General features: G+C 39.8%; 1 protein-coding gene across 1 annotated transcript in view; it reads right to left on the bottom strand.

Moving 5' to 3' along the window:
- Positions 1-17,105, bottom strand: part of ZDHHC2 (zinc finger DHHC-type palmitoyltransferase 2) — a 72,763-nt gene that overhangs the window by 29,133 nt on the left and 26,525 nt on the right. The window contains exons 2-4 of the mRNA XM_013984983.3: positions 11,338-11,364; positions 9,730-9,824; positions 606-726 (exon numbers count right to left, since the gene is read on the bottom strand). Coding sequence (XP_013840437.2) covers positions 606-726; positions 9,730-9,824; positions 11,338-11,364 — 243 coding nt within the window. The remainder of the gene's footprint in view (positions 1-605; positions 727-9,729; positions 9,825-11,337; positions 11,365-17,105) is intronic.

The raw sequence follows: 17,105 nt of genomic DNA, 5'->3' as shown, positions 1-17,105 counted from the left end.
GCTCAGTGAGTTAAGTAAGGATCCAGCATTGCCTTGAGCTGTGGTGTAGGTCACAGACACACCTCGGATCTGGCATTGCTGTGGCTATGGTGTAGGCCGGCAGTTATAGCTCTGATTCGACCCCTAGCCTGGGAACTTCCATATGCCACAGGTGTGGCCCTAAAAAGAAAAAAAAAAAGAAAAAAGAAAAAAGAAATTGAATCAATACTTACACAAAGTTTGGCATGATTTATATAACGATCTTAAAGTTATGTAAAATTATCAATATTGTATTCATTATAGATACTGCTCTTTGAACTAGGTAAGAATAAGAGGTCCATAATTAAAACTTGGAAAATATATATAACTACAAATCGAGATTTCGGCAGTTCTAACATCTTCACTGAATCACAACTAGAGAAGCCAACTAGAAGTAAAGTCGGGGCTGACTTGGTTGAGGTCTCTGTGCTATAGCATTACTCATGTTTCCATGCTGTTTTAGGGAATTGTTTGGAGAGAGTTTTAACAGACCCTGTGTTTCAGTGAGGGTTGGACAGTTTCCAGTGCAATTCTGCTTTCTAACAGTGACCACAACCTGTCCTGCCAAAGCACACGTTATCATCTACCTCCAGACATGGTCCTGGTGTAGATGGGAAGGTCTTTGGCTGCTCGCCTAAGAACTTCCTGATGGGCTTCTCCTCTTGGCTCTCTCTCCAGCAACTCTTTCTCTGCATAAGAGAGGTGGAACTGTGGAAGAAATTTAAATTTTAATCAGTGTTCTCAAAGAAATGATAACATATTGATCTACTATACCCACAAGAAAAGTCTTTATAAAATATTAATGGTATATATAGCACACATATTCAGAGGGTAATAGCACTTGAAGAAATCTGGGCAAATCTGTTAGCTTCATGGATCATTAGTTTATCAATCTAGAAAAGGTAATAATGATAACAACACAAAAAATAATAATACCTACTTCTTCAGAGGTTTGTGAAACTCAAGAGGATGTAAAAGTGCTTTAGGAACTGCAGCATACTAGCCAAATATTAGTTATATTAATAGGTGAAATGGTATAATTAACAAATTGGGCTCAATGGATGCATTTTTCAATTGGCTATCATTAAACACAAAAACAGAAGCAAATACATCAAGCATGTACTCTCAAGTAGGTGAGTTTTAACTCAAGGATAATCATTACATGAGTTCTGCAGCACTCAAACGAACTACTCATTAATTTTACTTCTTATACTGCCAATTTGGCCCATACAATGTAAAAAAATACATATTTGCGAAAAATGAAAATTTATTTGGGCTCCAACTTGATAATCACAAAAAAACAGTTTAAAAAGTCTGTCTGGGAGTTCCCGTCAGGGGTCAGTGGTTAACGAATCCGACCAGGAACCATGAGGTTGCGGGTTCGATCCCTGGCCTTGCTCAGTGGGTTAAGGATCCGGCGTTGCCTTGAGCTGTGGTGTAGGTCGCATATGTGGTTCGGCTCTGGCTCGGATCTCGAGTTGCTGTGGCTGTGGCGTAGGCCGGTGGCAGCTCTAATTAGACCCCTAGCCTGGGAATCTCCACATGCCTCAGGATCAGCCCCAGAAAAGGCAAAAAGACCAAAAAAAAAGTCTGTCTGACCTCCTATAAATGTGTTCCAGAAGACATGTGCAAGGATATTCATAGCATCATTATTTGAAATGTAAAGAACTAAACACATCCCAAATGTCTACCAAAAGGATAATGAACAACTAACTTGGAATATGGTATATACAAATAATTGAATCCTGTATGGACCTTAACATTCAATGAACTACAGCTGTGTATCAAAGAATCTCAACCTACTGATGAACATATATGTAAATCATACATACGCTATTATTTAGGGGTACATATTTATGATAGAATTATAAGGAAAACAAGGAAATGATTAATGCAAAACTCAGGATAGTTGTTACTTCTTGAGAAATTCAGGGAAATACAATATGGAACACATGGCATGGAAGTACATAGAAGATACTGAAAATATAATGTTTCTATACTGGCTGGGTGACTGTTTAAGTGTTTTCATTTTATTATTCCTTAAACTATGCATTATATATGCTTTTTTATATGTATGACAAATTGTACAATTTTGAAAATGTTTTTTAAAATGCTTTAAGTATGTCAATGTAGGAAAGAAAAACAATTTGATGAAATTGAGGTCATGCTATCTGAGCCTAAATCTTTATCTCTGGAGAAATAAAGAATTAAAAATCTTTGTTCAGAGGTTGATAATTCTACTGAAGTTAAAGATACCAATCCCAGCTTTCACTGTAAGAGTTTTAGAAAAATGTTTGGAAAAAAGTATTCTCCACATGAAGTTTTCTGCCTGTTAAAAGTTCACGGCATTTGCTTACTATTAATTCATTTCATGGTGTTTCAAATTACACTTCGACCAAATCGTTTTTCAAGTGAATACAAATAACAAATAAAAAAACAAAGCTCATATTTATGGAAGCTTAGTGCATTCTTTCTATCAAGTGCTCTGCAGTTGCCTGCTACCTTAAATCTCAGTTTAAAATAAAATGAAGGGGTTTTTTCGGTTTTGCGTTGGGGGCTGCAGGCGCGGCATATGGAAGTTCCCAGGCTAGGGATCCAATCAGAGCTGCAGCTGTGGCCTACCCCACACCACAGCAACGGGTGATCCAAGTCACATCTGCGACTTACACCATAGCTCATGGCAACAATGGATCCTTAACTCACTGATCGAGGCCAGGGATTGAACCCACATCCTCATGAATTCTGGTCAGGTTCTCAACCTGCTGAGCTACAACAGGAACTCCTAAAATGAAGTATTTTACACAATTATTCTAATTAATTGAATATACAAATGAGGGTGGTGAGAGGCAGTGAGCAGTGTTGAGTCTCAAGCCCAGAAAAGGTCCCTTGTGGCATTATCTGAGAGGCAGGACAGGAGAAGCAAAAGATTAAATACTTTCGAATCAAAAGTCTGGGAGCCATAGCACCTTCAGATGGAAAATTATCTCTCAATTGGAAGGGGATTCCTACGATCCATCCCACTGTTCTCAAAGTGACTCTGAAAAAGAGCTTCACTGGGAAGCCGAGGTAAGGAGATGGTGCCACCCTTCAGATCTTATTAACAGAATCCAAGACCTGACAGGGGAAAAAACCCAAATTATTTATTGATCCATCATGGGCAATCATATTGGTTTATCAGAGGATTTGCCAGAATTTCTTTCTTTCTTAAAAAATTCAAGGCCAAGGGAGTTCCTATTGTGGCTCAGAGGGTTAAGGACCCGACACTGTTTCTGGGAGGGACCTGGCATTGTGAGGATGCGGGTTCAATCCCAGGCCTCGCCCGGTGGGTTAAGGATCCGGCACTGCTGCAAGCTGTGGCATGGTTCACAGATGGCAGCTGGGATCCGGTGTTGTCGTGATGTAGGCCTCAGCTGAAGCTCCGATTCGATCCCTAGCCCAAGAACTCCCATATGCTACAGGTGTGGCCATAAAAGGAAAAAAAAAAATTCTAGGCCAGCATCAGGCAGCTGTTGATGACACTACTTTAAAATCTAGAAAGTACTAGTCATTGTTTAGAAAAAAAGAAAAGCACTGACAAACAGGCAAGGGTACTGATGCTGTTTATAGAACTGTGTGTCCTCTTTGGAAATATCTGAGGGATAGAAAAAGTATAAGATCAAATGATGCTGTAATACAGTACAAGTCAATCTAGAGAAAGTATTTATAAACTTTGCACAGTTTGATTCCTCTGCCTAGAATATTCTTCTTCACGCTCGATGGGTGGCTCCTATTTTGCTAGTTTCAGCTTAAATGTCATCTTCTCAAAGAACTTCCCTGACTCCCTTACTAGGGTAGGAACCCTGACAACTCTGTCCCCTCCCCCTGTATACTCTCCATCAGATCATGTGAGCTTTCTTTGTGTTACACACTATAATGTGAAATTATGTGTGTTCATTTGCCCTTTGTCTATCTCTCCCACAGGCATGTAACCCAACAAGGGCAGGGATCAAGTCTTGGCACAGAGTAAGCCCTCTGTTCTAACTGTGGAATGGACAAGGGAACAAGCGCCAGCAGGCTAAGTCAGAGCACTGAATTATCACAGGAAAAGTTATTTTCCACCCCAGTCTCTAACTTGCCATTGTCAGAACCATGATTCCCATAATTCAGGCAGATTTATCTCCCCTGTCCATTTCTAAAATTGGTTTAAAACCTAGCATTAAAAATTAGTTTAGGGAGTTCCTCTCGTGGCTCAGTGAAAATGAATCTGACCAGCATCCGTGAGGACGCAAGTTTGATCCCTGGCCTCACTCAGTGGGTTAAGGATCCTGCAATGCCATGAGCTGTGGTGTAGGTCAAAGACATGGCTAGATCCTGTGCTGCTGTGGCTGTGGTATAGGCCAGCAGCTACAGCTCCAATTTGACTTCCATATGCCACGGGTAGGAAAGAAAATTAATTCAATAAAAGACTTAATAAGGATTAAAGCCATCAATGTTTTCTTACCTTTTCTACAGAGTTCTGGATTTTTTAACCTTAGAGGTAATTCTAGTGAGTGATGGAACTGGAAAACTCCATATCAATAGATAAACACAGCATACTGTATCAGGTCCAAAAACCAAACAGAGGTTTGTAGAATTGTTACTTACATAAGATGATGTCAAAATATCTAGTTCTATTTTGGAATGCACCAAATACACAGTCCCTTCCCTCAGAACACTAGTGTACCAAAACATGTGACAGATCTGAGGAAAAATAACATCTATAGAGATCTGAAGCCATGGAAGATCCTCAGGGGTAAAAAAAGATAATATACCTGTCCTGTCGCCAACCTCCAGATTAGGGCAGTCCTTTGGCCAGTTAACACAAGCTGCTGTGCTTTTGTTTAGTTTTATCAACTTCCGAAGTTCCCATTGTGGCTCAGCAGTAACGAACCCACCCTGCAGAATATGGAATTCCCAGGCCAGGGATCAGATCCTAGCTACAGCTGCTAACTAAGCCGCAGCTTGGCAATGCCAGATTCTTAACCCACTGTACATGTCCAGGGATGGAACCTGTGTCCCAGCACTCCTAAAATGTCACCAATATCCCCTTGTGTCATAGCATGAACTCCTGAAACTTTTTTTCAAGTAGAAACATTTAAATAGAAGAATAAAAGAGTAACATTTAAATAAAAGTCTTGTTACTTTTTCTCCATGCTCCTATTGATGTCCTGAGCACCCCCCCCCCCACCATTGCGGTGTCCCCTCCTCACAGGAGAGTGTGGTATAGTGACAAGAAGTGCAGCCATGATGGTCAAAGAGACTTTGGTTTGGATGTTAGCTCTGCCACACGCTAGCACTCAATGACTTTGGATAATTAGCTAATGTTCAAGCCTAACTGCCTCATCTGTAAAATGGTCATAAATAGTATTTCCTACAGTAATACAACGTGACTGAGGGATATGTCTTTTTTACACAAATCATCCAACAAAGCCTGGTATGAAACAGTGAGTGCACTGTCATTCATCAATATTAACTTCTCCTCAATACAGTGCTTTTCTTTGGTCTTTTTTGTCTTGTTTCATTTTCCACACTCTCCAACCAATATTTCAGACCTTTCCTGCTCTCCCCAACCTCAGTCAACCCCTTTCCTCCATCATTCTAAGCTGTTGATCTCATTTTTTTTTTTGTCTTTTTAGAGCCGTACCCCTGGGATATGGAAGTTTCCAGGCTAGGGGATGAATAGGAGCTGTAGCTGCCAGCCTACACCACAGCAACTCAGGATCCAAGCCATGTCTGCAGCCTACACTACAGCTCAGAGCAATGCTGAATCCTTAACTCCCTGATCAAGGCCAGGGATCGAACCAACATCCAACGAGGATACTAGTCGGGTTCATTAATCACTGAGCCATGATGGGAACTCCTGATCTCACATTTAATTTTAGGGAGAAATTAAAAGTCACTTCAACTTTTCTGCCAATGCTGTAAACACAAACCTGCATCTACATACATAACCACTTCTCTATTTTCAAGCATTTAACAAGTATTTATTGAGTACATTTTAAGGATCAGACACTGCTCGAGGTACTGGTGATGGATTAGTGAACAAAATAAATAAAACCCATGCTGTTGTAAGGCTTATATTCTGCGGATGGTATAAAAAGGATGACAGGGTGAGTTACAGATGATATGCTATGGAGAAAAATACTGCAAGGTAGGGTTTAGCAAGGAATGCAAGGACAGGGTTTTGCTATTTTGGATGAAGTAGTCATGGAATGCCTGGAAGATAAGGTAATCCTTGAGCAGAAACACAGAAATGGAGGAAAATGAGGGGCCTGGCCACGAAGTCATCTCTAATAAGAGTGTTTCAGGGCAAAGGGGAAGATGAAATTTCCAGGCCCCTGAAGAAATATGCTTATTAGCATTCTGATAGGACAGCAAGGAAACCAATGTGATTAGAAAGCATTAAAGAGGGCCAGAGGGGTGGTATGGGGCCAGGCCAGGTTCAGCCTTTTAGGCTATAGTAGAGAATGAGGTTTTTACTTTAAATGAGCCCAGCTGTTGTAGGAAAGTGCTGAGTAGAATAACATGAAGTGTCTTGTATTTCTTGAAAGGATCACTCTGGATGCTGTGCTGAAAATACACAGAAGAGGGCAAGTACGAAAGCAAGGAAATGTGCAGAAGGGGTGCTAGAAATGCCAGTGGAGATGCTGGTGGCTTGGGCCAGGGTGGAAGCAGTGGGGGGGTGAGGTGTGAGCTCTCACCTGGGGACTCTGAGAGCATGGCCTGCAGAATTCTCTGACTGACTGGGGGTGGGATCTGAGAGGAAAAAAAAAAAAAAACAGAAGCCAAGGGTGACTTCAAGATTTTCACTTCAACAACTGGAAGGATGGAACTGCCATTACTGAGATGGGAAATACTTAGGAATAGGAGGATTCAGGGAGCGGGTGGGAAATCATGTTTGTTTCCAGGCATTTGAAATGTGAATTTGAAATTCCTATTAGATGACAAATAGGTAGCTGACAATGAGTCTGGAGTTCAGGAGAGAAGATCCGCTTAGTGATTAATTTGAGAGCCATAGCAATGAGATGATGTATAATGAGATGGTATATAAAGTCATAAGATAGAGACGTCAGAGAAGAGGTCCAGAGGTCGAGCTCTGGGATAATCCAATGCTTTAGGGGCTCAGGAGATAATGAGGAACCAGAAAAGAAGGAGCTACTACTGTGAATAAAAGCAAACCTATTTCAATGAGAAGGGAAGTAAGAATTTTCTAGAAACAAAATTATGGCATGGTGTACGCAAGAAACAACACATAATTAAGAACTACTAGAGGATAAAGTGAGGATTCAGAAATGTGGACAACAGTCATGTCTGCCAAACTGAGAAGACCCGACTTTCCCAGTGGGATGGGCCGAGTCACTGACAGTCATTTCCAGCAGCGTGGAAGTGTCCAGCTTCAGCCTCAGGATGAAGGGTGGACTTCTGCGAGCTTCCTGGAAGGGAGTGCAGCAAAGCGTACCACCACAGAGGAGAGAACTGCAGAGTCTCAGACAAGAGAGATGAAGGAGACTCTGACAATGACGAAATGCAAAGAGAACTGAAAAAGAAAAATCAGGAAATGAAAACAGTCCAGGATTTGCTTGTTGGGGGAGGGGTGAGCATGCCAAGCCTCTGGCTTGAATGATGATGTGGCTGGCAGTGGTATTAGCAAGTATAAGAAAGATGAGTCACGGTTTGGGGAAGGAGGGGGTGGCGACCTCAGTTTTTGATTTATCATAGTTGCGGTGTCAGTGGAATGATGTTTGGCAGGGAGACGTACGTTTGAAATTCATGGGAGAGATAAGAGCCTGAAATAGATTCGGGAACCGTCAATGCAGAGGTCACAGGTAAGCCACCAGAGTGGATGAGATGACCTATGGTAAGTCAGCATTTCCTTTCAAACCTACAACTAAGTCCTGGGTGGGAATAAGAAGGGTGATAGGGAAGAAGCAAACATGGTAGGAGGGAGGAAGAAGAGGTTGGGGAAAAAAAGGTAGAAGAAGAAAAAAAGGCTGTATCTAATGCATTCCAGACCAAGCATGCTATTAATACTGTGCAAATATCTGTGGTTTTGTTTTTTAATATCCTTTCCCAGTTGATATAGCATATTTACTGGCCTTTTTGACCACAGCTGCATTTCAAGCAGATTACTTCAGGAAACAATTCACAGTGATACCTAGACCCTTTTTTTTAGGCTAGCCTACTGAAACTACACTCTTATTACTGGAGCAAAGGTTATTTCTACTCAACAATCATGTACTGGAATAAGTGCCAAGGATACAAAAATGAGTAAGACACAGTCCTTTGTTCTAAGGACATTTAACCAGGATTAAAGACCCAGAAACAATCTAGAAGTTCATGTAGAAGTTAGCTAGAAAGATCTTTTCAATATGGAAATTTGGTCATATAACTCTACGTACAACAGTCCATGGCTGAGACTGTTAGTTGTCCCCAGTACCCACTCTGTCCTTCCTCTAACATGATCAACATGGCCACTGAGAATATTTACATTCCCAGCTTTCTGTGCGAGTAAATATGGTCATATAACTAAATTCTAAATCTAAGGGGAAATGGCATCATGAACTTCCAGAAAGTGCCTAGGGAGTTCTCACTGTGGTGCAGCGGAAAGGAATCTGACTAGTATCCATGAGGATGTGGGTTCAATCCCTGGCCTCAATCAGTGGGTCAGGGATCTGGCATTGCCATGAGCTACAGTGTAGGTTGCACATGCAGCTCGGATCCTGCACTGCTGTGGCTGTGGTACAGGCCAGCAGCTGCAGCTCTAATGCAACCCCTAGCCTAGGAACTTCCATATGCCACAGGGGCAGCCCTAAAATGCAAAAAAAAAAAAAAAAAAAAAATTACAAAGTTAAAAAAAAAAAGAGAGAGAGAGAGACATTTACTTCTACTCCTCTTTTCTGCATTCTCTGGCCTGCTGCTGGAATGAAGACATGATGGCTGGAACTGGAGCAGCCACTTTAGGCCAAGATCTAATGTTGAGAATGGAGGCTACACATGTCAGAGCAACAGGATAGAAGCCTGAGTGCCTGGAAATAGTAGACTAGCTATAGATTCTGAAAGTAGAAAAGATTAGTTAAGTCACTATTTTATTGTTGTTTCTGGTGGCTGACAGCCAACTAATGCACCATTAATATGATAATTATACTAGAAATATGCTTATCTTTCTGTTTTTTGTCTCTTTGTTTTTTCTAGGGCCGCACCCACGGCATATGGAGGTTCCTAGGCTAGGGGTCTAATCGGAGCCATAGCCGCTGGCCTATACCAGAGCCATAGCAATGCGGGATTGGAGCCATATTTGCGACCTACACCACAGCTCATGCCAACAACACTGGATCCTTAACCCACTGAGTGAAGCCAGGGATCAAACCCGCAACCTCATGGTTCCTAGTTGGATTCGTTAACCACTGAGCTGAAATATGTCTATCTTTAGCTCTATCTATTATCCATCCATCCATCCATCTTGGTGTCTGACTCTAAAGATGATGAAACACATAACAGATTTAATATTGGAAATAGAACACTCATCCAAGGCAAAAATAATATTTACAAAGTGAAAATTCAAGTTTTTAACTAACACATTAATATAAAAAAATCACTACATTCAGTAAGTTTGGAACATTAATAAAAAGACATAAAACTCAGTATTACAGATTTCCAACTTTAGGAGATAACTGTACTAATATTTTAACTTACTTCTTTTGAAGGATTCATTGGTAACGTAAAGATAGTTTTCCAATACGACCAGACAAACATTGCAAAAAGTAGATGATAAGCAATCAGGCACACAACTAAAATGAAAGAAACATAATTATCACTGTGGTTTGCAAATACATACTAAGATCAAGGTATTCACAAAAGATGTGCTTGTTCTAAAATAACCAAATAACTTCATTATTTAATTACATAATACCCCATGATTTCAGAACTCTTCCATATGTAGGCAGGACCTCTATTGGCAAAATGGCTAGAGAGACCTCTCTTAAATTATAAGAATAAAGTCATGCCTGCAACTTTAAATCACAAACGCAGCACTAAACAAATGTTAAAACACTCAGGCTTTAAGAACTTTGCTCCACTAACAAAGAAGAGCAAAAGCAGTTCCTATTTGAGAAGCTCTTTGCTTAATTTGCTCAGCTACAGTCAAATCTGGTGGTCACTACTGTTTCAATGATGAAAGATTTAAACAGAAACCATATGAACACAGAGAAATTTCCTTCAAGGGGAGGTCAATTTTCTTATTTATCACATGGGACAATTGTTTGTCTTTTGTTTTTTGGGGTTTTTTTTTGGCCACACCCGAGTGATGCGTAAGTTCCCATGCCACAGCTGCTGCCAGAAACACTGTAGTGATAACATCAGACCCTTAACCCACTGTGCCACCAGAGAACTCCATGGGACAAATGTTAAGAAAAGCACTCTGAATACCATTTTTTTTGGGGGGGTCCTTTTAGGGCCACACCTGTGGCATATGGAGGTTCCCAGGCTAGGGGTCTAATCGACCAGCCTATGCCAGAGCCACAGCAACAGGGGATCCAAGCCACGTCTGTGACCTCCACCACAGCTCATGCCAACACAGGATCATTAATCTACTGAGAGAGGCCAGGGATCAAACCTGCAACCTCATGGTTCCTAGTCAGATTCATTTTCGCTGCACCAACATGGGAACTCCTGAATACCTTTTTCAAGTAGTGTATATAAGCATACTTTGTGTGGTGTATCAGTCTTGAATCCTATGCAAATCTAAAACTTTTATTTTGTATACAGTGATAATGATTAATCTTGACAATACATTAACATATAAATTCTGTAAATTACAGTTGAATAAAATAGACCAGTTTAAAATACAGCATGTTTGGTATTTTTAAATTTAACAGCAATTTTTCATTTTTCATTTTTAAAGAACGATGATACTCATGCTAGAGAATCAGTAAAACAATCAATTATCTAATACGGCACTTAAGTCAGTATGGAATGACTAGAGCCACTGACATATTTCATGAATTATACACTGACTCAGGTAGTGGGCCATACTCTGAGCTGGAAACAGGAGACTATTGTTATTCTTATATCTCAAAGCCACAAGAATCTTTGGCACAGTGACTGCCATTTCAGAGAAGTTTCATTGCCAAGAGTCAGAGAGAATTCAGTTTGGGGACAAAGAGAATAAGATGCCTTTAACCCCATCTTGACACCAACATTCTCAAAGTATAATTTATTAATTCCAACCAAATCTAAATGAACACTATTTGTTTTCTCAAACTATGTTTAAAACTGTCTATCTAAAGCAATAATATTTCTTACCTTGTTCTCCAATGTTTTCCATGGACACTACAGAAAGAGAGAAAAGAGAGATAGGCAATAGATTATACGAAGCTTATGGCAAACAGAGGGCCTGACAGAGACATAAGGCACTGGAGTAGGTTAAAGATTTGGCTCCTTTTCAAACCAACATTCTTTAAATATTTGTTCAACTTGGTTTAGAGGAGCGACAAGCACTGTGGGAGAGAGGTAGAGAGGGGAGGCTGCTGGCTGCCTCCAGTCAGGCCCCTACTGGCCCTTCAGCCATGGCTCCCACACAGAAAGCAAACCCCCATCAGGCGTGGCCCTGGTGGGTCTTACTCCTATACTGATCTATTTCTCGGTCTTCCTTCCAACCACTGAGTTCAAGGTTCAGCTCATCACATCTCCAGAGACGGTTTTTTGCTCTTTGTAAGCTGGCAACCACAGAGTTAACTCTCCAGAAGGAAAAAAATGTTGTGTCCTGGCATACACTTCTCTGGCTGTATTTCTCAAAGTACCAATTCTTGTGCCTGACTGCCTCCTCCCGTACAATGAGGGGCCCCAGCTGCAGGCCTGAGAAACTGGCATCCCTGAGGGGTTATTGCAAATCTCCCAAGGTGGCAGGTAAATGAGGATGGGGACCACGGAGCTCAAACAAGCTGGGACAAGAAGCCCCACTGTTTTCTCGCCTTTTGCATCATCTGCTTGTTCTGTTTCCCATGTGGTCTTCCTCCATTTGTACTACAGTGAGCAGGAGCCACAGCGAGCAGCATCCTTTTCCCTTATTGCATCGCTCTAAGAATGACTGTAAGGCCAGAAGCTGCAGAAATGAGCCTCTTCTGGCTTCTACCTATGGTATCTAGGCTTCCAATATGCAGCAATAAACAGAAAACCTAAATGGCAGAATTTCTTTATACAGTTAAAGCGGCTGCGTCCTTCTTAAATATTCTCTCGGCTCAAATAATAGATGATTTCCAGACTTCTCGACAAACCTGATGGGGCTCCTTATTCAATAAGGCAGATACGGATGATCTTGACTTAACAAATGGCCTGTTTCACGAATGTGCAGGTCAGTCAGAGGCTAGAGAGTCAGTGTGCGCTTTCTCACAGGATCCCTGAGTTGGTTAATGGGAGGGCATAGGGAGGATGAAGCTGTCTTTCCCAGCTGACTCCACCACTGCTCTCAGTGATAATGTGGGAAAAAAGAATGCCTTTCTCTCTAGACACTCACTTCCCTGTCTTGAAAGTCCTCCAAAATGGACTACAATTCTGCCTTGGATCAAAATTTCTACTCCTTCAGCTAACCTAAGGACATGCAAAAGCAACTTGATCCTATTTGTGCATTTATGTATGAAATGACCCCGAATAGCCACTCCAGAGGTGCTGGTATTTTTAAAGAAAATGTACTTGCTAACCCATGACTCTAGCTGTCAGAACTGAAAACAATAACACAAAATGATATTTAAAAAAAGAAACAGTATGCAGTGATAATTTTTTTGACATAGACCATTTACTATACTGGCTGGATATGCATTTGAAGACATCTTTTGAAAAGTTATTTCTGCCCTTCACAGCTTGTTTTTCTCTTAATGTACTTCAAAATTCACAGATCTTCTTTTATTTTTCAGTTAAAGAAGTTACTCATGGATGCATGCTTATGGTAAATATTTCCAGTAACACTTGTAGAGTAAAATGTGAAAGTCCAAAAAATGCTATACCAATTACACTTCCACAAAAGTTCTGAGCCTATCCAATTTCCTATAAACGTAGTGTCTTTAATTTTTGTCAAAATTTTAGGCCAAAATAAAAATCAGTGTTTTAGTATTCATTTCCCTGATTACCAGTACAGTTTAAAAATAATTTTTAGCAGCAACATGGATGGAGCTAGAGACTCTCATACTAAGTGAACGAAGCCAGAAAGAGAAAGACAAATACCATATGATAGCACTTACAGCTAGAATCTAATATACGGCACAAATGAACCTTTTCACAGAAAAGAAAATCATGGACATGGAGAACAGACTTGTGGTTGCCGAGGGGGAGGGAGTGGGAAGGACTTAGAGTTTTGGGTGAATAGATGGAAACTATTGCCTTTGGAATGGATAAGCAATGGGATTCTGGTGTATAGCACTGGGAACTACATCTAGTCACTTATGATGAAGCATGATAATGTGAGAAAAAAGAATGTATACATGTATATGTAACTGGGTCACCTTTTTATACAATAGAAAATTGACAGAACACTGTAAACCAGCTATAATGGAAAAAAATAAAAAACATAAAAAATTTTAAGGACGAAACCAAATGTAACTTATCAACAAACTGTTGCATCCTAATAAATATATAAAAATAATTTTCATTAAAAAACAGGATGAGGGTGTTCCTGTTGTAGCTCAGATGTAATGAACCCGACTGGTGTCCATGAGGACTGGGGTTTGATCCCTGGCCCCGTTCAGTGGGTTAAGGATCCAGCGTTGCCTTGAGCTGTAGTTAGTATAGGTCGCAGACATGGCTCAGATCTGGCGTTGCTGTGGCTGTGCCTGATCTGACCCCTAGCCTGGGAATTTCCATATGACGCAGGTACAGCCCTAAAAAATAAACAAAAGAAAGAAAAAACAGATTTTTTTCTTTCTCTCTCTTCTGATTGATCTACTTTTACTTATTGAGAGCCCTTGCTATATTCTGGGAAGTAATCCTGTTATTTGTTATGTATGTTTCCAATAAAGTTGTGTATAACTACTTTCTAATGACTTAATAAATACTAGCAAAATCTTATGATTTATCTCCGATTAAACAGCACTATTTAACCTATCTCACTAACAGATACATGGACTGTACATGGTTTTGCTTTATGATATTGAGGAAATTAATGTTCTTTCATTCATGTTTACCTGATCAACAATTCACCCTGTAATTTTCAGTTTAGTGGGAGACTTATCAATTTCAAACTTTCCTTTCTCATTACAAAAACCCACAGAACTCAATGCTATTTTCAAATGCAAACATTTTTGTTCATAAATGACTGTTTAAGAAAAGGTTGTAAGTAAGCCACATTTCCAATATATACATAATAAAGATAATATATGTAAAATACAGACTCATTTTTGGAAAAAATAGATTGTAAGTCAAATGCAATTTCATCATTGATATCAACAAGAGAATTAAGTACCAACACTCATCATATTTATGACAGATCTTCCAAAAATATTAGGTTTTAATATGAATTTTGAGTTTTATCCAATATTTAACTTTATTATTTCACAGAATTTCAGGTTGATCTATTTAAAAATTATGCTGACACTTATTCTCCAACTGTGCACATATAGAAATTTCAAATATTTTATAACATATTGAATGTTTTCTAAAAACCGGTCTTTGAGGAAAATTAATATCATTATTTCTATTTTTTATTAAAGAAAATAGAGAGAGATAAGCTTTAATCTAAACTACAATGAGGAGTACATTAGTTAATTCTATTCAACAAATTCTTTTGTTTTCAATTTTAAAGTTTTACACATGTGACAAAAATATTATGACTTTGGGCTCCACTAGATCTTATTAAAATTAACTCCTCATTAAAGCACAGTAACTGCCATAGGACTTCTGTCTCATAAATGTTTACTGAATAAGAAAGACAAATAGGAGTTCCCATCGTGGCTCAGTGGTTAACGTATCCAACTAGGAACCATGAGGTAGCAGGTTCTATCCCTGGCCTTGCTCAGTGGGCTAAGGATCCGGCGTTGCCATGAGCTGTGGTGTAGGTCACAGACGTGGCTTGGATCCCACGTTGCTGTGGTTCTGGTGTAGGCCGGTAGCTACAGCTCCCATTAGACCCCTAGCCTGGGAACCTCCATATGCCGAGGAAGTAGCCCTAGAAAAGGCAAAAAGACAAAAAAAAAAAAAAAAAAAGACAAACAGAAGAAAATTCCATTAATCTGAATCACATAAAAGCAGAATCCCAAAGCAGACCTATGAGACATGTTCATTCTTTCTTCTGTGGACTTGAAAATTTCCATGAAGAAGTTATTTCTTTTACCTGCCATCTTAGTGCACTGTGGAAATCAACTAGTAATTTGCAAAGCCAAAAGTAATCTTACCTGTACTGCCTGCTAGCACACACCCCAGAAGTGAAGACGATGCCTTATTACACAAAGGAGAGAGGAAAGACCAAGTGGCTATGATCCTCTAAAAAGGAAAAGCATGAAGGAGATACTGGCTTCAACCAGGCTTCAAGCAACTTTGAAAGAAGACAGAAAGAGTCTATATGTTTGCAGGGTTTTTCCCTCCTATTTTTTGGCTCTTTCTCAGTATTTTATTTGTTTTTTGCTTTTTCCCCTTTTTAAAAAAGTTTTATTGAAGTATAGTTGATTTACAAGGTTGTGATAATTTCTGCTACACAACAAGGTGAGTCAGTCATATATACATACAGACACATATCCATTTTCCTTCAGATTCTTTTCCCACATAGATTACCACGCCATATTGGGTAGAGTTCTTTGTACTATACAGCAGGTCCCTGTTGGCCAATCATTCCATATACCTCAGTGTGCATATGCCAATTCCAACCCCCCAGTCCATCCCTCCCCTTAGTATTTTACTTTTTAATAATTCAGTTTGTCGAAATGAAAAAGAATCTTACTAAACACAACAGTGCTAAAGAGCACAGACTCAGGATAAAGACAGGCAAGGTTCCATCCCATTGCTGCCACTTGCCGGTTTACACAAGTGATTCTACATATTCCATCACAAAATGAACCTAGTAATAACAACAGCAATGCCATTCAAGATGTTGTGGAATTAAAAGGGGTAGTGTATGTAATGTACCTAACGTTGTGCCTGGCACTCACTGAGCCCTCCAAATATACAAACAATTATATAATATTTGATTTTGCTAATACTAACTATAAAAGATAACATATAGAAAAGGGGACTAAACATGAAGAAAAATTACAGAGACAAGTAGTACCTGCACAGACTTTTGAAAGAAATCAATGCAAAAATTGACTGAGAATAGATTTTACATGTGAAAAATAACTTAGATCTCAGCATTTTGCTTTTTTATATAGATGTGCCATTCCTAAAACTTGACAGTATAAACAAAGATGGTGGTACTCATCCTTAACACAGGATTGTAATGAGAGATAGAAATTTCATTCCTCATATGGCAGTTAGTTCAGGTAAGAGCCTCTCTTAAAAGTGAGAAGAGGGAGTTCCTGCTGTGGTGCAGCAAATAAAGGGTCCAGAGTTGTCTCTGTGGCAGAGTGAGTTCGATCCCCAACCTGGCACAGTGGGTTAAAGATTTGGCATTGCCACAGCTGTGGTGTAGGTAAAGCAGCTCAGCTTCAGTCCCTGGTCTGGGAACTTCCATATGCCAGGTGTGCAGAAAAAAAGAAAGAAAGAGAGACAGACAGACAGACAGAAAGACAGACAGACACAGACAGAAAGAAAGATAGAAAGAAAGAAAGAAAGAAAGAGAAAGAAAGAAGGAAGGAGGAAGAGTTTGCTTGTGGTGCAGCAGGTTAAGGATCCAGTGTTGTCACTGTAACAGCTTGGGTCACTGCTGTGCTGTGGGTTTGATCTCTGACCTGGGAACTTCTATATGCCAAAGACATGGCCAAAAAACAAAAAAACAATGAGAAGAGATATTTTGGATTTGCTGCCATCTGTTTAACTTATGGAATAAAAACGATGACCTAAAAAAAAAGGTCTAAATCTTATATTCACGCTAAAGAAGTTAGATGCAATTTACTCTTGGGAATAAAAGCACTAGTTGCTAGGCTAAAATATTT

The sequence above is a fragment of the Sus scrofa genome, chromosome 17 (assembly GCF_054392235.1).
Source record: "Sus scrofa isolate SSC_HxYL_T2T_F1_AM1 chromosome 17, Sscrofa_HxYL_maternal_Yorkshire_Landrace_v2.0, whole genome shotgun sequence".
In the NCBI taxonomy this organism is placed as follows: domain Eukaryota; kingdom Metazoa; phylum Chordata; class Mammalia; order Artiodactyla; family Suidae; genus Sus; species Sus scrofa.
The sequence above is the reverse complement of the archived record's forward strand: the minus strand, read 5'-3'. Positions and strand labels throughout refer to the sequence as shown.